The sequence below is a fragment of the Squalius cephalus genome, assembly GCF_949319135.1.
Source record: "Squalius cephalus genome assembly, chromosome: 3".
Taxonomy (NCBI): Eukaryota; Metazoa; Chordata; class Actinopteri; order Cypriniformes; family Leuciscidae; genus Squalius; species Squalius cephalus.
Window position 1 is genome coordinate 27,219,530 of NC_137124.1, and position 23,392 is coordinate 27,242,921.

Here is a 23,392-nt window from a genome sequence, read left to right on the forward strand (position 1 = left end):
ACTTATTAATATGCTTCAAGATTTAATCAGCATTAAAACTTAATAACTTGCTTTCAAAGTTCACTGATTGGTGTGCACAATATTCACTTCAGGCAGTTTGTTTGACTGTATTACAATTTTTGCTTGCTTTGGTCAAACTCGCCCCTATTGTAGACAACAACATTTTCAGTTTCCAGCTTGTGACGTCTAGCACATGCCCTGCTCCCACAAAGCATCCACAAAGACATTTTGTATCCCTCTGTTAATCACAGCCAGATTTCTAAAGAGCCTTACCATACTCTCCCTCTTAACTTGGGCTTATTTTTGCTTGCCTTGTGCTACGACAGATATAGCGATTGGGTGCCTCAGCTTTCCAAATCTGATCGTCCTTTCATCCAGCACATTCTGTGGGTCTCCTTATGGTCCAGATCCCCCCCCCCCCCTCACACACACACACACACACACACACACACACTTTAGCTCCTCAGCCAATGAGACTCCTTAGAAGATCAAGTATCAGTATAAGTCAAGGACTTAAGAAGTTTCAAGGTTTGCAGAACCTTACAGCCCGTCTTCGCCATCAAGACACTCTCTTCTTTCGCCTTTTCTGAGGTAAGAGCTTTAAAGATTTGGTATCTTCAGAAATTCAAAGACATGTCTGGGCCAAGTCTGAGTGGAAAGTTCTCTCCGTCTGTCCACAGCTAATGGTGCTTTTTTCTTTTAAAATCGTCATTCTGTTTTTTCCCTCTCTCACATGTTATAGTAAATTGTTGTAAATGATGTACTTTGACTATGCTGAATGGAATATGCTGCTAACAGATTTTACTTCAGTTGATGGCTTAAATGAATAGACCTTGATGATTTTAGGGAGCGTGTGGGCACCTCTGTTGATGGGATGGTTCTGTCTCAGTGTGCCACTCTGTAGATAACAGACTAATGGCTATTATCAACCAGCACAATGCAATTTAGGATTTACACATCGTTGGCTTCCTCTTTGTCCTATCCTGTAGATCACCACTAATGACACCACTATGACAATAGAGGCTTAACAGCTGTCAACAGATAATAGCACAAACAGGGTGGAAGTATTAGAACAATGCACTAATTATGTCTTAAACACTAACTAGAGGCATTTTGAGGCTAATACAATGCATATTATAATAGTATACTATATTCATTATGTTGTGATGCTGCATTCACTCTTTGTTTCTTGTCAAAATAGAAACATAAATAATCCAGCATTCTTTCCTTTAATGGCTCATAATATTTTAAGCACACAGTTATGCCCACATAAGGCAGGGCTGACAGGACCAGAGACTCGCTGTCAAAAAGAGAGAGAGCTGATGCTGGGAAACATGATCATGTGTTAATCTCCAAATGCTTCTGCAGCTGTGCTGGAGATATGAGTCACAGCACACACACACACAGAGAGAGAGAGAGAGATGCAAGCTGTAATATAATCACGTCATGCTTAAGAACAGTTTTATACAGGCTAAATGCCAATTCACACTGCACCAACAGGTGTCGACCAACGCTGACAATCACCAGATTACAGTACAGAGAGAGAGAGAGAGAGAGATTTTGAAGGATAGCGAGGATATCTGGTAGATGCTTCCATAGGCGTAATGTTTTTTATACTGTGCAAACTGTATATTCTATCCCCTTACACTAACCCTACCCCTAAACCTACCCAATAAATTAAAAACACTGTTTAGTACAGGAAGTGTCCTCATAAACCATGTTTACTTTGTAATACCCATGTCATTATACACATTTGTGTTATCATAAACCATATATTCAAACACACACACACACACACACACACACACACACGGTCAGGACTTTTCATTTTTCTTTAACTGTTTTTATACTGAGCTAATATGAATGAAATTTGATGCTTTTAGACATTACACCTCAACTTAACCATCACAATTTTAGAATGAAGATTTTATTTAGCAGGTTTATTTCATTTACAGAGTTTGATTCTGTTGATATTCTGTTGAATATGTGATCTAAGCTCTAATTCTGCCGATTCAACATGCCCTGCTTTGATCATTTATAATTTCAAGTCAGCATAAGCGTATTCAGACATACAAATGTTTTTTATAGTTGACTATGAAAAGATCTCATGAAATATTACAAGCTTCCTAAAATATTTAGCATGTTGAGGTGCCTTTCACATCTGTCAAGTCTGCGATTAACTCACAGTGGTACAAACAATCTCCCTGTCTGCTTCATATAGGTCTAAAGCAGCTCCCTGTCATCATGTCCGACACAGAAGACGTGTGAGTATTCTGACATTAAATATTAAACTCTATTGTTCAGCATGCTAATTTTTATTATTCATGTTCTATGGTCAAGACAAAATAACGATAACTCTTCTTTCTCTCTCTCTTCTTTCAGTGGGGGTAAGTTCTAAATTTAAATTATTATTGCAGTTGTTGTAGAAATGCCCTAGACAGGAAGTCTATCATATGTGCATTATATTCTGTATATATGTACACATTTTTCCAGTTAATATCTATTTCCGTTTTTGTTCGTATTATATATATTTTGTTTTTTTCAGTCAGCATCAATGTTTTCTTGGTATGTCAGTAATTACTCTGTGTATAGAGAGCCTTGATGACATATCTGTGCAGGTTTGGCTTTGCTCTATCCAGCATTTAAATTTAATTCATTAAAAAAAAAATAAAAAAAATACACATTTCAATTTTTTTTTACATCCAATGCAAGAGTTGTGCCCTGAATTTGCTTGTAATCAGTGATATTGTGCCACCTGCTGTCTGGAAGCTGTTTCATGAATCTCATGCCAGCATACTGCCTTCTGCCACTCCTACAGAGAGCTTTTTTAGAAACATCTCTGGAGGCTGACATGCCAAACACAAGCAGTGGCTGAATGCAGTATTAATGATGCTTATGTTCCTGGTGTTCTCTGAGTTAAATGCTCATGTCAGGCTAGGTCAGAGATCAGACCAAATTATTAATTCAGTGGAATTGTTTTATTAAATTTACATTAATAATTGGCTACTGTGGCTCTGTACTGAACTCCAACTGAGCACTAACTCCACAGAACACCATTAAAAAAAGGCTCAGCATGTGTTTAATGTATGATGCAATTACAAATACAATGGTACCAAAAAATACAAAAGAAAAGAAAAAAAGCATTTTTTAATTTGTGTATTCCTTTACTGCTTTCTTTTCTGGCATATGAAGAATTCGAAGAGGAAGGTAAAATAAGCAACAATAAACTACAACAAAACAAACCAAATGGTTTTGAAAATTAACTAGTCTTTCAACATACTAATTCAACACAATTTCTCCTTATTTGTTTAAAACTGCCTGACACTATCTGCAGTAAGCTGTAACTAAGTCAACTGAAAATAAATTAACTGAAAGCAGAAAATGAAAATGATTTTGCTTAACTAATTTTTGCCTAATTCAAAGATCTTTCAAATGTCAACCTTTTCATGTAACTCATCATAAGGAAAACCAAAACAATAAGCATATTAATTATGTTTATGCTGGGAAAACGTCTAGATTACGACTGTAACCTCTGTTCCCTGAGAACAGGGATGAGACACTGCGTCGATTGACATGAATAGTGATAGGCTGGGGCTCCTTCGGGTTCCCTAGCCACATTAGGGTTAGGGTTAGGTTAGGCTAGAAGGGACCCCTTCTAATTTGAAGCTGTGGTCCTAGGCCCTTGAGCAGGCCCAGGTAGGCCTTTTCATTAAACAAAGTTTATGGAGAGTTTCCTGTGAAGCGTATAGCTTGGGCTATGACCGTAGGGAATGCTGTCACTGACAGCTCAGTGTGACCTGAGGGTGAGTGGTTCTGGCATTTCATTTGAATTTGCTGGTTCTGACAGTTGTCACTGCCACTGTCAGGCACTCCCCTTAGCATGGTGGCGTTGGTATACCGTTCCCCAAAGCATCGTTCGACGCAGTGCGAGTTCCCTTTCGAAAGGGAACGTCTAGGTTACGACTGTAACCTCTGTTCCCTGAGAACAGGGACTGAGACACTGCGTCTTTTCGCCATGCCTCGGGGCCTGCCTTCCAAACAGTCCCTTCAGACGATAAGGTGAATGTCATGTTTGCAAAGCTCCCCTTTTATACTTACGGGTCACACGGTGATGATGGCATGGGCTGTCGCTGGTCAATAGGATTCCAGTGATTTGATAGTGATTTCAGATACCTGTCACGCCTGAGGCGTTCCCCAAAGCGTCAATCGAAGCAGTGCGAGTTCCCTTTCGAAAGGGAACTAATGGGAGCTAACCAGCATGTGCTGCCCCCCACAGCTTGAAGGGTGCCATGACCTTTGATGACCTTTTACACAGAATCCATAAAACGGATTGGAATACTTCAGTGTGGAAACCTGAAGGTCTAAATTGTATGACTGTTGAAAAGGTCATTAAAATAATCTGTTGTTTTGATGCTTTGTCTTTGTTTTGAGGTGATAGTTTGTGAATTTTGTCCGTGCACAAGGTATGAAATTTATTCTAGTTTATTTTCCTATCCAACACAGTTGTAGTTAGAGTTGACTTTAGAATATTTTAATTAATGGCTTTGGCAAACAGGGAAAAACAAAGGCATTTCATGTGGGTATTTTATTTGGCATGTGGAACCCTGGTGTCTCAAGGTCTCATCATTTCATAACAGGTTCTCCCGCTATGTGGATCCTCTCAGCCACCAATCCCATCCCATCCTTAGCTACCATAGCCACCTATACATTTCACACATGACTGACTCTCTCTTTCTCTCTCTCTCTCTCTCTCTCTCTCTCTCTCTCTCTCTCTCTCTCTCTCTCTCTCTCTCTCTCTCACTCACACACTTTAACCAATACTTAATCTCCCATTTCTGAATGCTCCCTCCTCTGCAACGCATTAACTTTTGACAACCTTCCTTCCCCTGGTTGCTTGCTGCATCATGTATTATTAGCTGAAGAGGTAGTAGAGGTAGAGGTAGCTCCAGAGGCAGCTCCTGAACCGGAGCCTGAGCCTGAGCCTGAGCAAGAACCAGAGCCAGAGCCAGAACCAGAGCCAGAAAAAGAGCCAGAACCAGAGCCAGAACCAGAACCAGAGCCAGAGGTGCATGAGGAAGGTATGTGGCATGAATATTCATTCATCCTTCCCATTTTCTCCAAACAACTAAAAATAGGCAGCGCACCTCGCCTGCTACTTAAAAATCATTCACATTAATGTAGCAGTAGTTCCCCAGTACTTCCCCTCCAACCCTACAAAACTTTAACCACTACTGGCGGTACCTCCTCTTCGTTCAGGCCCACTATGGGACTGGTGTAGTAACACCAGATGTTGACAGAGCTTAGATTCATGCCATTTCAGTCCCTTCTGGTGCATTTGAATTATGTTTCAGAATTGGACAATTTCTCAATTTATGAACAAGGAATATTTTCCAATTCTAATTCACTTGCAGACCGATGTGGAGTGAGCTGGAAAGATTAAGCTCTGACAGACATGGCACTCATCACATCTAAAATGCAGCTTTCTTTAGAGTGGATTTAAGAGGCCTTCAGTGTTGGAGAGCAAAAATGATTAGCAACACTTCTAAACTATATTTTTAGTTGGGTGTATCACAAAAAAAAAAGACTTCATTGCTCTTTTTTATGTCAAAAGTCAATAATCAAACACATAAACTGTCTTCCTAAACGGTCCTCTCTCTTATATGTCATGTTGGGAAGTCCCAGTCGTTCGAACTGCTCCTGTAAATTTACACTCTAAAAAATGCTGGGTTGTGTTAACCCAATGTTGGGTCAAATATGGACTAACCCAACGTTGGGTTAAAAATTCAATTTAAAAATGGACAAACCCAGCCGTTGGTTTACATTTTTAATGTAACCAATGCAATTTGTCCATTTTTAAATTGCATTTTTGTCCATTTTTGATTTTGTCCAAAATGCAATTTGTCCATTTTTAAATTGCATTTTTTTAACCCAACGTTGGGTTAGACCATATTTGACCCAAAATTGGGTTAACACAACCCAGCAGTTTTTAGAGTGTACAATGTAAATATTCACCAGTTCAGTAAATGATTGACAATAAAAGATTCACTGATTCAATAAACGATTCAGTATTTAGCTGTCCTGCTGTTCATCACTGTTTTTTTAGTCAGTTCGGCTGTTTACTGTGTCACTGTTAATAAAAATTAAGTGATAATTTTGTCTGTTCATGTTAAATGGCCTCACACTAATTAGGATCCTTATTTATTAAATATATATTACATTTATTAAATTTTGATTATTTTTAATTTTTTATTATTTATTAAATTAAACAAATTATTATTTAAATGTATAAAAAAAAAATATATATATATTAATATTAATTTATATATTAAAGATGGTATTGTCCCCCCGATGTCCTCTAGTGTAGTTCCTTTTAAGGTAGCCAGTAGCTTGACTGTATGAACTACTAAGCATTAGGAGTAGCTCGGTTCTAACAGTTTCATAGTAGCTTCCCCAACACTGGTGGCCTGAGCTGATAATAAATCAAATTCCAGCTCCTGCTCTTGCCAATTACGCTGCAACCATGATGCTTATCAGATTGTGACTCAAAACTCATTGCACTCTTCTGCATTCAGAACTGTCTCTGAGTTGCCGCCAGCATAATGCTACTCTAGGCTGCATCTTGAGGAAAAATCTATTCTATTGCATGTGTTTTAATAATTCTGCAACAAACGCAACTGTTTCAGTTGCTATGGTGTTTCATGATATTCATAGGATGCTGATATTAATGTTTAAATACCAAATACACAATTACATTTTCAAAGGGACGAAAAGGGCCACTGTTAATATTATTTTCTCTAATTTCACTGGCTTAACACGGGAAAGGCTCTCTTTGGCACACACTGAATTATATTGATTATTAAATATTACAGTATTTATACAGTCTTCAAGTTTAATTATTGAATTAAAAAGCAAAATGCTGAACGTGTCAAACCAGATTCTGTCCATTGTTAAGATGCTTTTTGTCCACTTTGAAATTCCAAGCAATGTTTTATGATAATATGTATGCTAATATAAATTGATCATCAATATAAATGTTGTTATTTAGCTTATGTTATATAGCTTGCTCATATTGAGGTGTCCCACTGAAAGTGATAACCTAATTCATTCATTCTTTATTGTGATTTTTTTATGTTTAATACATTTTTATGTTTAATTTCAATGTATCCTGATTCAAGCTGATACCTCAATTTGAGTGTCCGCTGAGCAGAACTCTGCCTCTGAGCACGCAGCCCTGCTTGGGGCAGCAAAAAGCACATAAAGCAACATTAATGTTCTCTATTTTACTCTTGCTTTCAACGCTTGATGCATGCAGAGGCCTATGAAGAGGAAGGTATGTTTGTCATTTTCTTGTATTTGTTATTTCTGATTAAAAAGAAGGCATGGGGAGGGGGGTTAATGCCTGCAAGGTGCATAGTGAAATCAGGACCAAAACCATACAACATCATATTCAGTTTTCACAGAAAACTGGCCTGTAGTGTCGGTTGAAACTGACGCTGCCTTACATTTAGTCAATAACAAGGGTGAAAGAATATGAAATGCTGACATTGCTCTGTGCTTTGCTTCTTTTTGCATGAATGTGCCACAACACCAGTGGAAGAAGGAGTACAAGATGGTAGTTTTTAATTCCCTTCTTGAAAATTTCTGGTCTGGGTGTAGCTTGATGCTTGTGTTTTTGGTGTGAGGGTCAAGCCAAATTGTTATGATGCATTGCAATGGCTTAAACATCTTATCTAGCCCACTTGCAGAGTCTAGTCAAAAGTCCATGATGACCAGAGATATAATAAACTCAGATTTAGATGCTGTTAGTCAACAGAGATGGGAAAATGAATGAAGGATAAAAAGCTGAATATTTTCCACAAGGCTTTTTTTTTTATTCCTGGAAGAGTGAGAATGGTCCACTTGTCTGGAGTTCTGTCTGTTTATACTCATGTACTTATAAGCACCTCATGATCTGATTTCTTGTGCAATGATTCTGCTAGATTTGTTTTGATCAACTATTTGTTTCACAACTTTCTAACTAACCCAGTTTATTAACATTGCTGAAATTAATATACGTTCTTAACTTTGTAAAGATGCCACTAAAAGTTACATACATCATTCTTAAAGCTCAGGGTAACAGAAACCAGCACAGAGTTTAAATTTACATTGAATTGAGTAACTCCATGTTCATGGATATGGCTAACAGAATTCCCACTGATTGTTGACTGAGCTTGTTTAAAACATCTCTAACCATGTTACATATCCCTTTCCCTTTTTTATTTTATTTTTCATAACAGATGAAAAGCCCAAGTTCAAGTAAGTAGTATTGTCCACTAAACAGTTTTTTACAGCTGAGCAGCCAATTTCAATGCTGTGATGCAATACAACATGCTTTGAGTTTTCCTGAGGAGCTGATGAAGTTATGTGATACCCAGAATGCCATTAAAACAAATTTTGCTTTCATTCCCTTCAGACCAAGTGCACCAAAGATCCCTGACGGGGATAAGGTGGACTTTGATGTAAGCAAGTAGTGCATGTCATTGTTGGTTACATTAGATTACGTATTAAACATTGCACAAATACATGTTTGAGGTCATATTTCCGTGTGTGCAAACAGGATATCCAGAAGAAGCGTCAAAACAAGGATCTCGTTGAGCTGCAGGGCCTGATTGATGCCCACTTTGAGTGCAGGAAGAAAGAGGAGGAGGAGCTTATTGCTCTGAAAGATAGAATTGTGAGTGGTCGCTGTCTATTAGCTCCCTGATTACATGACTCAACAATAAGTATGTGGATTTTAAATATTGATTTGAGTTCAAATTATTTTATAATCTTACCTGTTTATTATCTTAAAATAGTCCGTTACAATGTACAACACAATCAGCCTATCAACAAGACTAAACACAAACACAAAATTAACACTGAAGTCCATTTTCAATAGAAAAACGAGACGCATAAAGGTTGGTTTTATACAATAATAAAAGTTAAAATAGCCTACTAAAATTACTAAACCTAAAACTGAAATATCCATAAAATAGTAATATTTTTAAAAATCCCTGAAACTAATAAAAATGACAAAAGCAGACAACAAAATGACTAACATTTAAGCTAAAGTTAAAATGAAACTAATATATATTTTAAAAAATTAAAAAAGCTAATTAAAAATATTAATAAATATTATAATACCGGTAGTATAAAAATAATCCTAAAATAACACTGACCTGGATAAGCAGAATGATGTACAGCGTTGCTTTGGACAATGACAAATTTAAGGGAATGCTGTGATTGACCAGTCAGAATTGAGTAATCCTGTGTATCAGGATATTATAATGGACATATTGATATCTGTGTGTGTGTAGGAGAAACGTAGGGCTGAGAGGGCTGAGCAGCAGAGGATCCGCGCTGAGAAGGACAAGGAGCGCCAGGCGAGACGTGAGGAAGAGAGGCTGAGGAAGGAGGAGGCGGATGCTAAGAAGAGGGCAGATGAAGATGCCAAGAAGAAGTCTGCCCTGTCCAACATGGGCTCCCAGTACAGCAGCTACCTGCAGAAGGTCCGGAGCTTTCTATCAGCCCCAACTCTGATTCTGTTCATCATCACTCTGAGTACAGTATATGATTGTGAAATGTGTTGTGTTTGTGTGCTGATAAAAACAGGCTGACTCAAAGAGGGGAGGTAAGAAGCAAACTGAAAGGGAGAAGAAGAAGAAGATTCTGGCAGACAGACGCAAGCCTCTGAATATTGACCATCTCAATGAGGACAAGCTGAGGTCAGCACAAATACCTGACAACTCTAAGCCTATAGGCCTGATGAAACATAGTTAGTATCTAAATTCTAAATGTGTTTTGGTGTATATGTGTGTGTACAGGGAGAAAGCCAAAGAGCTGTGGGACTGGTTGTACACCCTGGAAGCTGAGAAGTTTGAGCACCTCGAGAAACTCAAGAGGCAGAAGTATGAGGTGAGGAAGCATTCTAATGTCCATTTTCACAATACAATGTCTATAAACTTAATTTACTTGACATATTTTATTATGACCTACATTTGTTTTACTAGGGGAGATTCACTACTTTGTCAACTGTAACCTGGACACACTTAATATCTTAAAGGGATAGTTGACCCAAAAATGAAAATCATTTACTGGTATCTGTGGTTCCATGATAACCCATTGACATCCATGGGACATTTGCATTGGACAAACGGTTCTTTGTATTAGAAAAAGGTTCAAAGTTTGTTTTAGTTTATTTAAATTGTTGTTTTAAGAACTGTTCACTGAAAGGTTCTTTGAGAATTCCAAAATGGTTCTTCTTGCATCTCTGCGAAAAACATCTTTTGGAACCGTTATTTTTACGAGTGAATGGGATACAAAAAGAGATGACCATTTCAGTCACCATTCATTCTCATTGTATGCAAAAAAAAAGATGCAATGAAAGTCAATGGTGACTTACTCTCAGCCTCAGATGTCATGCCCATGGACCACGCACACCACGTTTACGTCTGATGCATATGGCAAACAAAACTGGAAACAACTTTCGAGAAGGCAAAAGTCTGATCTAATTGGCTGACTTCTACACGTTTTGTTTGAGGCACTTAGTTGAATTTAAAAGAGATTTGTTTGCATGATTACCGACGAGAGCTTGGCCAACCCATTTTATTAGTTGTGCCCTCTCACATCTATAACAGAAGATCAGGTGAAGTATTTTACTAATAAGGGAATATGCGGATTATGCAGGTAAATATGAAAGTATTTGCTTTTATTGTAACAACAAGACAAAACATTGATTGGTCACTTTACATGTCAATCAGACGTCCTCTTCCTGTCTTTGTGGGCGGTCATTGCCCAATTACAGTGGCTATAGAGTGCAGACCATATGTTGTTAAGCAAAGGTCTGGCTACTTGAGACTAATGGTGACTGAGATGCTTATCCTGCCCAACACAGAAGAAAGTCAATCTTACAGATTTGGAACAACATGACAATGAGTAAATGATGACTAAACTTTCATTTTTGGGTGAACTATCAATTTAGTCCTCAAATTTGGTTGTGTTACACTGCAATACAGACAGAAAGTCTGCACATATGTGGTGGGGATTTTTCAGTGATTCCTTAAATAGGTCATATAGGATTTTGCCTGCAAAATTTTGTCAAGCAACTGTAAATGTGACCACACCTTTCATCAGAGGGTGAAAAAGTTCCCCATTCAGATTTTGCTCATGTTGAAGTTGGTCATGCAAATTCTCTACCCTATTGACAACAGATAATGGACATGTGGACCTATTTGACCAGCACAAAATCCTGTTAGCAAAAAAAGTCCATTGTCTATTATCAATAGGTCACTTTCAAATGAAGCAGCTGTCTGTTGGTCAGCACAGCGAATTCAAGTCCAACACAGTCTCACCCCCAAACGTCACATACTGACGCGTCTTGACCAAACGGCAATATACGACGAAAAGGGTACCCCTAAAACGTCCGTATGTGACTATTCGGGTTATGGGTAGGTTTAGGTATGCGTTAGGGTACCGCTAAGAGGCGCTGCTGGTGCGCTTATGTCTTCGTCTCATATGGACGTTTTAGGGGTACCCTTTTCGTCGTATATTGCCGTTTGGTCAAGACGCGTCAGTATGTGACGAACCCATTGCAGAACCTCATCTGTGTTGGGGAATACTTCTTCTTCTCCTTTTGCTCGTGAAATGGTAAATGTGACTGCGCCATAAGTAACTATTTAGCAATATACTGTCTAAAATGTAAGTAACTTAATATTAACATTCAGTCATTCGCATAAATAGGTTAGCTTGACATTAAAAGAACATGAACATATCAGTCACAATGTGTGTGAGAGCAGGTCTGAGTGTGTCTGTGCTGGTGATTCAGAGTACGTGTGTGTGGTAGTTCAGGTCTCAGCTGTGTTCTGGTGTTCTGCAGGTTACAACCCAGCGTAAGAGAGTGGAGGAGCTCAGTAAATAGTGAGTAACTGGAAATATAGGAAGCTAAGCATCGGGCTTTGGTCAGCAACAGAGACGTGACAGCATGGTCTGCATGCATGAGACTCTCTGGTCTCCGTGGCTTCTGCGAAAAAGGTCGATTCAGACCACAGGTGAATGGTCAAATCCTAAAAAGAGAGTCTATGGTTAGAGCCTTCACAACAAGTTGATCTCTTTACCACCAGCAGCTGAATCAAACCACCATGCCAACAACCTAGATACTGTCCAGTAGAGATGTGCTTCATGGTTAAATGAATATCGTATGTAGTGTCATTAAGCATCTGATCTTCCAAGATGTTTTCTCTCGCAGGTAAGTGTGTGTGATTGTTTGAGCTCAATACCGTCTTGCTGAGGAAGAACACACATGCCTGTGACATGCCCACACAATGCTGCTTTATACCAGCTCTTGACTTCAGCCAGTCCTGAGCATCAAGCCAGAATGATTTGTGTGTGTTTGTCAGCACTCGATGGTAGAGGACAGCTGTCACAATCCAGGATCCTGTGGTTAAGGTATGATCTGGCAGGTTTAAAAACGCTCATGTGTTGTTTTCAGGTCATCTCTCTCAGAAACCGCATTGATGAATTGCAGAAGCAGTAAGTAGCTCCTTGCCACGGATGGACTGACTACTTTACTCTAATATTACTGATTGAATTCTCTAATCATTTTCACACCCCATGAAAACTCTCAAAGACACTGTCACACACAAGCTGCCAGTCATATTGGATAAAACGCATATGACTGTCAATGGCAGCAAGACTTTACAAAACATGTCCTAAAACTTGATATAGGGCTATAGGCTTGAAGCTGTGGTAGAGATGGTAAGTATGTGGGACATTTTTGTAGCATTGTGACAGACTTACTGAAGCTTGAAGCCTTTGAGAGTGAGTTTCTCTAGAGCTGAATGAGTTTTGTCTCCCCTAGTCAGACAGCAAACGCTCTCTGCAGTCTTCTCTGAGTACGTTTACATGCATTTGAGTTACATTTCATTCGGAATAAAGCAATTTTTTCATCTTTTTTAAATGTCGAAATCATGCCAGTCCAGTTTTTGTGAAGTTGAACTACCCAGATAATGTAGATCGGCTTCTTCCAGTGAATTCACGAATCGAACTACCGTTGGCCTCGGCATTGTGCTCATGCTCCGATAGACAACTGTGACAAGTGACTTGCATTTATCATCTGATATCTCTACTATAGATCATAGTTCCATCCGTTTCAAATCGACACACCCCTTCCAACGTCATAAACTGGCCGCGTAGCTTGATTATAATTGTGCGTGTAAACGTACTTGATTTCTGAAAGGATTTACAGACAATGAAAAATAAAGCTCACTCTTTTATCTCTCAACATGCAACACATAGCACAGCCTAAGTGGCACTATGAAGCACTTGTCTATTCCAGATCTGGCTTATTTTTCATTGGTGCCATCAAATCTGAACTGTGATTAATGTGTTTGGTATACATGAGGTAATGAGTGATGTAAATATGATGTGTATCAGCTGCTGCGGTGATAAACATTTAAGACTAAGACAGGCCTGTTTAACAAACTGACAGAGCTCAGAGAAAGGGCGGTAAGTCCTGCATGGTGTGAGCAATTTTTCAGTTCAATGTGCATGTCAAACTTTGTGTGGACACGAGAAGCAGAGAGGAACATCCTGCAGGACCTGACTGAGAACTGGACTGGAAAACAATAGGATTTAAAAGGGCTTTATGTTAGTAAAAACAGCAGAATCATCACTTATGCGATTGTACGTAAAATAAAAAATGGAGCCCTGTCCTGTATGGTGTTGTTCTCAGTCGTCTACCAGCAGGTCAGTAAAGATCAGCACCGCTAACTCGCTCTTTCTTTGTCTGATATTCAGCTCCAAGAAGGGTGCTGCTGCTCGCCGCAGAAAGTAAGCGTTCATGGAGAAATCTACACTTGTGGTCAAGACATGCCTGTTGCCTGCGTCTTCGATCTATGCCTTCATTCAGCAGGCATCTCTGATCCCACCCACCATTTGCATTTTACCAGAGGCTATCAAAGGCGGTCCACCACCACCACCTGCGTGACATTAACACTGTCCGGTCTTAGCAGTAGTTGTAGTAGGAACTTCTCCTCTTGCTATGTCTTTAGGTTCTCACCTTCCGTTTTTGTAAATAATGTTTGGCTCGCCAGCTTTATCTGTTGCATCTGGCAGTTCAATAAAATATTCTTCAAGACTGATATGCTAGAATTGATCGTGTTTCCTTTATACTGAGAAACTCTGATGCTGAAACATTCAATCAAACTGAATATGAACCTGCTAAGCCTTCTGACTTAGTTGACATGTTCATGATGAATCTGAGTTGACTACAAACCAGTTCTATGGCAAACGAACAGACTGTTCTGTCTTCCCATGCATTTTCATATTTGCAGATTGATGGTCTAACCAATAAGAGTTCGGATGTCATTTCCCCCCAAAAGATGATTTAATGAGAAATCTTTAAAAAGTAAAACAGTTCTCCATTTCCCCCAATTTTCTGATGACATTTGTACAAATATCAATCGCAGTATGAGATGAGAAGTAATAATTATTATCTATAAACAGACCTAAATATCCGGTTACACTTTTGAATAAGGTCTTTGTTAACATGAGTTAATGCATTAACTAACATGAACTAACAATGAGGAATATATTTGTTACAGTATTTATTAATCTTTGTTAATGTTAGTTAATAAAAAATACAGTAGTTCATTGTTTGTTCACAGTACATTATCTAATGTTAACAAATACTAATTGATTTTAATAATGTATTAGTAAGTGCTGAAATTAACATTAACTCAGATTAATAAATGCTGTAGACGTATTGTTCATCCTTAGTTCATTAACTAAATTAGTTAACTAATGAAACCTTATATTTTAGTACACAGCTAAATGAGTCGTAGTATGCTGGAGCTTGGAAAATTATGTCATGGCAACAGTGTTTGCCTGATTGGCCAGTAGACAAGAAAAAAAATATACGCCCATGATAACCTTCCAAAAACGAATCGGAACTGGAAAACATCTACTGCGATAACATGAAATACTAGTTGATATGCATGTTGGCTGCAAAGAAGCATCAGAAGGCTACATGCCCACTAGCACAGCCAGTGAAACTGCAGTTCCTCCACAAGAATGAACCCATTTTCTAAAGATTTTTATTGAAAATGTAAATATACATATAGTATGGTACAAAAAACTAAGCATATTATGAATGTTGCAATTCTTCAGCAGGTACAATGTTAAACCAAGAACCTAAAAAGGACTCACTTCATAAAATAATTCATTGAGTCTATACAGAGGTATTCATTATGACCGTCCGTTTGCATTTTATAGATGCAACATTGCAATACTGTGGACACAGATATAAAAACAGGAACTTCACATATTCAGTTTTAAGTCAGTACTAAGTATTTCACAAAAAAAATCTAAAGCTGTTCTTAAAATGTGCCATAGTGAATAAAGCTAATTTATGTTGACTTCGCAATAATGTATATCAGATCACGAAGATAAAAATGTATTTTGCATCAGCCGCTGTGCTTCATAAATCATAAATCGTGTAAAAAATCTTGTATTTTGAGTGAAGCAATTGTTCTTATATGGTAATAAATAAATAAAGTGCTCAAAATACAGCATAAGGTCAATTATTCAATAAACATGTGATTGTTATATAACTTGTCGAATCACATTATATTCAGATCATTAAGAAGTAACATTACCTGTAGAAAAGCATCTAAATACAACTTTATTTCAGCGTTCTCTGTTGTAGAATTCCATATATACAGAACAGGAGCACAAAGCTAGTATCATTACTGTTACTGTAACTGATTCACGTGCTTCCACATTACTTACAATTCAAACATGCAGCCATGCAGTTTATACCATTTTCTGAAATATTTGAGAATTTTGATAGAACAAACTATATATTCTGCTCTGGGAAATGGAGAAAAAAGACACTTTACAACACTAGATCTTAACGTTCAAGTTGAATGATAAGTAACACTTTCTGTTATTATGGTTTAGGGTTTATGACCACTGACAGGAACAGTCGGTAGGTTCCTGTATGGTGTAACTGACCCACGTGGAGTTTCCACTGCAGTAGAGTTGGACTGAACGCCGCTGCAGTCCCATCTCTCTGCAGCACTTACAAAAGCGTGCATATGTGTTGATGTTGTAGTTATAAATACTCGCAGACGGACACTTCCCATCACATGACACTATGTTGACCTGTGAACATGACAGACAAAATGTGAGCCCTTTTACAGCCAAACTAGAGCCAAATTATAACAGGTACATTCTGAAATGAACTCACCGGTCTGTTGCTACGGCAATCGTTCTTTCTAATTGTCATCCTCACTGTGACTTTCTGACATGACTTCCCGTCCTCTTTACCTACAGCATGAGGAGTCAATGAATGACCTTTTTCATCCTAATTCATTTAATGAAAAATAACTTCTGCTCTCCCTATGCAAGCATTTTAAGATTCAAGCATTTCTGTTAGATTCTCATTCAATTGTTTGTTATATGCTTGATTTCCTGTTGCTAAGATGATGTTTCAACTATTTAATTGCTTACCGTGATGAAAAGTTATTGAAAACAGTGTATTTCTCAAGAAAACTGCTGGGATACCACTTCAAGCAACGTCGCTGGATGGCTTGACTCAGGTTATAAAGTAATCTTTGCATTCAGCATGAGCTTGATTATGCATTAGATAATATTCATTTGAGAAAGTGAAAATAGTGTAATCTGTCTGAAAAGGATGAAGCTGAATAACAATTAAGATTAATTCTAATGGTAGATGGCATCAGTACATATAAAACTATTATTTTAATCTGGTTCAAGACCACAGCTAACAGCAGGATGATTACATTCATTTTCCAATTCAATAAAAATGTATTCTACGGAGGATAAACAGATTTTTGGTAGATTCAATAATAAATAACATCTTTTTACATAACAAATAACAAATTTACATCCTCCTCTAAAATTAAAGGCTTTAACTTTGCAAGATTGTAATGACTGTTACTTGTATACCTGACAGCGGAAATACAATTCTTTCCCCACTTAGCTGATAAATAATCACTATAAAACTACTCATCTACTGAAAATATTAAGATCACATGAATTTGCTTGTACTCAAGATCAATGGGCCTCATTCACCAACCGTTCTTACGAAGAAATGTGTTCTTGAACCACACTTACGCACTTTTTACGAAGATTCTGACATTCACTAATGTTTCCTTATCTTGGATTTGTTCTTAGCTAAGAACAAAATCTACGCACACTCAAGAGCACTCTTACGCACATTTGAGTGATGACAGTTTGCTCCAAATAATTGGTTACTGCATTTTATTTAATTCTACAGTCGTTTACAATGATAGTATTTTACTGTAATGTATTTCTGATCATTTGTTGGAAAAAAAAATCATAGTATGCAAAGAAACACTAACACTGCAATTTAAATCAGCAATTAAGCTGATTAAATCAAATATTATGCCTCGTTTGGCATTTACCTGTTGCAGTAGAATTTCTATTTCAGAATTACTGAAGTTCTTTTTTCGTTTGGTGATCGGTGGACCACCACCGTCTGTGCGTCTTTTGGACATTCTCCATCTTTTCTTGCACACGGCCCTGAAGTGTCATGTCCTTGTATGGGAATTTGCGGGGCGTTTACTTATGCTAATTAGGATCAACTGTGGGATTCATCAATCCTAAGAACACAGGTGCGAACAATTCTGTCGTTTAAGAACGTCATGAATCCGACGTAGACTTTTCTTAGGACGTTTATTAAGTACAAATTTAAGAAAATTCTTAGGAAGATATTGGTGAATGAGGCCCAATGCTTTTCCACCACCTCAAAAGCAAAAAAAAAAAAAAAACTCAAATGAGCCCCGATACTTGATTTTCCAATAAAAAGTATAGATCAGTAGTGAGAAGAAGCTGTAATGGTTTGAGTATTGTGGCAAAAAAAGGTGGCAAAACTGTATGTTAAAAGTGCTTTGTATTGCTACTGTTGCCATATCACTCAAAACATTACTAAACACCCCATTACCACAAACTACACATACTATATGATTAGAGGCTACAGCCTAAGCACTCTGAATCATGCAGAGCTACAGAAACTCTCTAACTGGCCACTACCAACAGTACATTGTTGGCAATCAACAATGCACTGCCCGACAGAGCAAAATGGGGAAAGATTTAGCTGCTTCCAAGAAACATCTGGGAGAAAAGTAACTAGAAGTATAAATGCCTTCAATGAGCAGTTATGTTCAAATCTGTTGAGAGTCCTGTATTGTTTGAATAGGGGGAGTACATTGTTGGAATTCAACAATGGTGATGGCGAGCCTTGAGGTCTGATGTTAGTATCAGGTACCTTGTTCACAGTTTGTGCTAACTGTGGGTTTCAAAGGGCTAACAGAGAAGGGGAACAGGGAGTTTGCAGCGCCTGGAGAGATTGTTACAGAACGTTACACTGATGCAAGAAATTAACTTTTTGCTGTTGTGTGCATGTCAGTGCTTCTACACAATGCCTTTCTTGTCTGTTCAAGTGAATTCTCGGAAGTGACACCTTTCTATACTGATTTAGGTTTATGAATTTTGCCCTTTACCTTGCTGGTACAGAACAAAAGTACTGTGTCATATCAATAGAGAACTTAAATGGTGATACATGATTATAGCCGTGGCACTGTTGTTTTCATTCGGTACATACTGAGTGCAAATGACTTGAGAAAGAAACAGATGTAGCTTTTAAATGGTAACATTGCCCATGTTTCTTGTTATAATAAGAGTAGAGATGAACGAAAGAATGTGACCTCTGTACTCACATGTCTTGCAGCACCCATCCATGTAACTCACAACGGTGCCCCCGATCTAAGACAAGATGAACACTTTGAAAAATTTAGCCAGGATCAAACAGAAGTGACCGTTATTTGCTAGACACATTTTGCTTAATGACATGTTGTATATCTTTTGGCACAATGGAAGAAGTCAGTGAAAGTATGGAACCACTGTGTAACCACTGACTCAGGACCACATGATTATGTCTATGTATTAGTTCTAAGTCCATGTAGTACATCTCTGTCACTTACTTGTGTGGTTTCACTTCATTTTCAGGGACCTTTTCTGTTGACTATAAGTAACTTTGCACCTACATGTCTACTAACTCTCATTAGAGTAATAGTAGACTGTTAGTAGACTGGTAGGGTTAGGATTAGAATAAGTTGACATGTAGTTGCAAAGTTATTTATAGACCTTATGTAGCTCCACCCCTTTTAAGCGTGGCGCTTGTTGTCTTCCGGTTTGTATTTCCACAGCGATCTTACGTATTTATGAATGATCTGCCCGTTTTAAAATCTTCCCGGTCTACTGACATATTTTAAGACATCTGCTTTAGACATTACAATACTCGTAATAACTTTCGTTAAACTCTACAATAAGTAAATCCACTTCACCAGCTAATTACTCTTCGACAGCGATGCCATGGAAATACACAGAGCCACCGCTAAAACGGAAGTTCAAAGACAATATTCTAAAGATTGCGCACTTGTTTCTCTGGCGCATAAGGTTAGTAGAGTGTCTGTTGGAGGACCATCACAATAAAGAGTTAGCAGATAATAAGCAGACAGTGAACTAATACTCTAATGAGAGTTAGTTGACATGTAGTTGCTTAAAGTTAACAGAATGTTCAAAAGGGACCATCAAAATAAAGTGTTACCACAAGTGTTTGTATGTGTCATAGCTGTACTTGATGTATTATTTGGGTTCATGTTTATTAAGGAGAGCGAAATCACCTTCATGCACTCTGTTTCGTTGAAGGGGGGGCAGCTGTAGGGGTGGGAGATGAGCACAGGTCCTGACAGAGTGTCCGAACAGTCATAGCGCATACAGTCAGATACCCAGCTACGCCCTGGCTGGAGAGGAGAACACAGAGAATACGTTCACATCACAGCCATTACTCCAGTCTTCAGTGTCACATGATCCTTTAGAAATCCTTCTCATATGCTGATTTGGTGCTCCATTCTTATCAATTATTATTGATGTTCAATTACGTTAAAATATATTTTTAAAATAAGTTCTTTTAAATTGTAATATTACTGTCTTTATGTATTTTTGATCAAATAAATGCAGCATTAGTGAGCATAAGAGACTCATAAGAGAGAAAAAAAAAAAAAAAAAACCCTCAAGGTCAACATCACCTTGTACATAGTTACAGATCCATTTTCACCCCGGACCAGGCAAGAAATGTTCTTACACACACCACAGCAGCTGCTGGGGTCTTTAGGAGGGATGTATAGCTGGTACTGTTGAACACATAACACAGTTAGGAGGTATTTTGAGTTTGGCTAGTGTGCGTGTCTTTGTGCATTTAAAATACTCACAGGATGGCAGCGTGCAGTGCAGTTAGTGCCAGTGGCTTTGAGGACATAGAAACCTGTGGCAGAGTCCAGTGTGTGTGTGCACTGTGTGGTGTAACACACACCCTGATCACGATGCTCTACCAGTGTCTGCCCCGGCCGCATCACTCCCCGTTCCCCATCCACACACACTGCCTCTCTCACTATAAATACACAGAGAAAAGCACACATACAAAAATATTTTATTATTTATTTATATTTTATTTTCAGAGCATTTTAGACAGAGGTGTGTTCTCACCACACACAAATCTTTTGCAGGCACATCGGTTTTCAGGATCAGACAGAAACGTTCTGTCTAACTGCATGCTCTCCCCCTACAACACAATACACCTGATATCAGATATGAACCAACCAGTCAAACAACAGCCTGATCACAAACAAATAACGGAATAATAAAATGTAAGCAAAATATACATGGTCATTTGAATATATTCATTTCTGGAGACTCACCAGAGAACATTTAGGACGAAGGATTTTCTCACACGCACATTCTAAGAGAGAGAGGAGCTTTAGTCTTTTCAGAAACACACACACATTTGTTTCTTTAGCAGAGTTTAACAGACACAGACAAGCAACACACGTACTGATGCACTCTCACGCTGATATACATGAACAAAGACACTAATGCAAATACTACTCAACCACATTGTTATTGAGTTGGTGGACTTACCACATGTCTGCGATGGACAACACTGTTCTTGAATCCTTGTGGAAACTACTGCCATGCCAACTGGACATGTGACGTCTAAGCATTGAGAGGTCTCACACACTGGATGCATAAACACACAGCATAGTTAAAATAACACTTCACCGTTTCAGTTAATGTGGTGTTTTGTCGAGCTTGAGGGCTGTTTAGGCTACTTGTTCTACTGCGTATATATAATGGTTGTTGGTATTGGTATTGTCCTACTGTTACTGGCTTACTATAAGCTCCACAACATTCTTAAAGGGATAGTTTACCCAAAAAGTAAAATTCTTTCATCATTTACTCACCCTCAAGTTATTCCAAACCTGTATGAATTTCATTCTTCTGCTGAACACAAAAGAAGATACTTTGATAATATTTAATCCCATATTCTTCAAAATATCTTGTTTTGTTTTAAGCAGAAGAAATACATTTATACAGGTTTGGAAAAACTTGAGGGTGAGTACATTTTCATTTTTGGGTGAACTATCACTTTAACTGCTTTTGTTGGCTGAATTTACCACAGAGAAAGAAAAATGTATGTACTTAATCATGTATTTGTACTCACAGCAGTGATAAACTGGACAGCAGTGCTCTGTGCTGTTTGTGTCCACAATCAGCAGTTCTCCATCTTTACACACTGGAGCTGCCTCAGAACATTTGTCACACACTAACACAATAATAGACACAATAATAATAAAAAAATCACTTTAAATTTTAATACATTACATGCCTGTCAAATGTTAGGCTGGAAGACTTCTAAAGGAGTGGAATGTAAATATATATTGTGTACAATTGATCACTTTTTGTTCCATAGAGGAAAGAAAGTCAAATGGTGATTTTAACATTAATGGTAATGACTTACTGCAGATGTGTGCCAAACAGCAGCTGCCTTCTGCACGAGTGGCGATCAATGTCTGATCCTCACGACAAACAGGAATGTCCAAGACACATTGATCTGGATCGCACTCTGAAAAAAGACAATAAAAAACAGCACTCATTCGCATGCACAAGTACACAGACTCAAATACACAACAAAATATGTCCAAACTCACCACATAAGTATTCTGGACAGCAGGAGTCCTGCCTATAATATGACACCAGCTTCTCCCCATATTTACAGTCCGTAGGAGCTGCTTCACACATACTCTGATTACAAACTGTCGCAAAACAATTAAGCACGAATTAAACAACCTCATAAAGCAACTTATTAAGTAATAGTAAAATAATACAAATACATTATATACATTAACATGTACAATGCCAAATTGTGTTGGGCAGTTTGAAAATTTTGAGTCATTTGGCTGGAAATTCAACTTCAGAAAGTCTTAGAAATTCCATTACGATGTTCTTTTTGTTGTGGAAAATCTAGTGACTTAAATCATAAAAATGAAAGAGGCGTTGTCTTATTTTAATGTGATGGATGTACAAGGTATGTAGAATATACCATAATTCTGCCCAGCCCTTTTATAGTGAAATAATTAATGTGTGAAATAATTGTATAACAGACCACAGGCTTTGTGAGGGCAGCAGCTGCTCTCATCTGCAAGGTTGATGGTAATCTCTCCTGTACGCGTACATACTGGCTGAGGGATGTTACTGCAGTTATACTCCACCGGCACTATGCTGTCGTTCTCACACTTATACATGCAGCAGCCATCAAGGGAAGCTTTCCACACCTCCCCAAGTGCACGTGGGGTTCCAAAACTATCAGTACATGCTGCAAACAAATATCATAACACAAATTATTAACAGCTAAATGCCCTTAAACAGATACAGTAGAAGAGAAAGACAAGGAGCATACCACACTTGCTGGGTGGAATGCATAGGGCAGAATAGGGCCGATGCAATAGAGTTCCCTGTGGACATACACAGCCCTCTGAAAGGCCAGTGCATTGCTCTGGGACAAACTCAAACTCTTGGTTTGGGCAGGATGGGGCAGTGCAGGAGGGCAGACATGCTTGGTACCGCAGATTTTCTGGGCACATGAATGCTACACAGAAAAACATGCTAGCATTACCGTAAAATACACACCACACATAACACCAATAAATAGCATTTTAACACCCTATTCAGCTGTGGGAACCATTTCTACTTAAAGCTATGATGATATGCCTTGGTAACTACTTACGGCAGAAATCTGAGCTCCTCCATTCCATGCAAATGTTGAATTTGTGGCAGGAAGCAGCATAAGCGGCCAAAGCAACACATGGATTATTCACATACTCCACATCTCTCACCCAAATCTCACAGAACACTGATGGAGGCACCTGAGCACAAAGACCAGTTAAGAAATGTAGAGTGCAATCACATGTGGGTGCAGGTTTGGAATTGGTGG

The 23,392-nt window shown here is 38.3% G+C and overlaps 2 protein-coding genes across 3 annotated transcripts in view; one reads left to right on the forward strand and one right to left on the reverse strand.

The window, feature by feature from the left end:
• Positions 1-429: 429 nt before the first annotated feature.
• tnnt3b (troponin T type 3b (skeletal, fast)) lies at positions 430-14,156 on the forward strand. Of its 2 annotated transcripts, XM_079867464.1 has the most exons (13): positions 430-591; positions 2,222-2,264; positions 2,383-3,207; positions 4,917-5,078; positions 7,313-7,330; positions 8,277-8,295; positions 8,453-8,498; positions 8,597-8,713; positions 9,336-9,527; positions 9,631-9,743; positions 9,843-9,933; positions 11,894-11,934; positions 13,813-14,156. In XM_079867464.1, exons 3-13 carry the CDS (start codon positions 3,087-3,089, stop codon positions 13,847-13,849), a joined length of 957 nt encoding a protein of 318 aa, XP_079723590.1. In that variant the 5' UTR covers positions 430-591; positions 2,222-2,264; positions 2,383-3,086; the 3' UTR covers positions 13,850-14,156. The 2 variants fall into 2 exon arrangements, with proteins under 2 accessions (XP_079723590.1, XP_079723591.1); XM_079867465.1 differs by lacking the exon at positions 7,313-7,330.
• A 204-nt stretch (positions 14,157-14,360) lies between these two features.
• otog (otogelin) overlaps positions 14,361-23,392 on the reverse strand; it is a gene marked incomplete at its 5' end in the record, with an annotated part of 41,606 nt that continues 32,574 nt past the window's right edge. Inside the window, 15 exons of the mRNA XM_079865815.1 lie at positions 14,361-16,179; positions 16,265-16,344; positions 18,780-18,825; positions 19,746-19,865; positions 20,151-20,255; positions 20,334-20,512; positions 20,608-20,683; positions 20,820-20,860; positions 21,040-21,138; positions 21,623-21,724; positions 21,920-22,024; positions 22,110-22,214; positions 22,565-22,774; positions 22,859-23,047; positions 23,186-23,324. Of these exons, the coding sequence (XP_079721941.1) occupies positions 15,979-16,179; positions 16,265-16,344; positions 18,780-18,825; positions 19,746-19,865; positions 20,151-20,255; positions 20,334-20,512; positions 20,608-20,683; positions 20,820-20,860; positions 21,040-21,138; positions 21,623-21,724; positions 21,920-22,024; positions 22,110-22,214; positions 22,565-22,774; positions 22,859-23,047; positions 23,186-23,324 (1,797 nt within the window). The 3' untranslated portion in view covers positions 14,361-15,978. The remainder of the gene's footprint in view (positions 16,180-16,264; positions 16,345-18,779; positions 18,826-19,745; positions 19,866-20,150; positions 20,256-20,333; positions 20,513-20,607; positions 20,684-20,819; positions 20,861-21,039; positions 21,139-21,622; positions 21,725-21,919; positions 22,025-22,109; positions 22,215-22,564; positions 22,775-22,858; positions 23,048-23,185; positions 23,325-23,392) is intronic.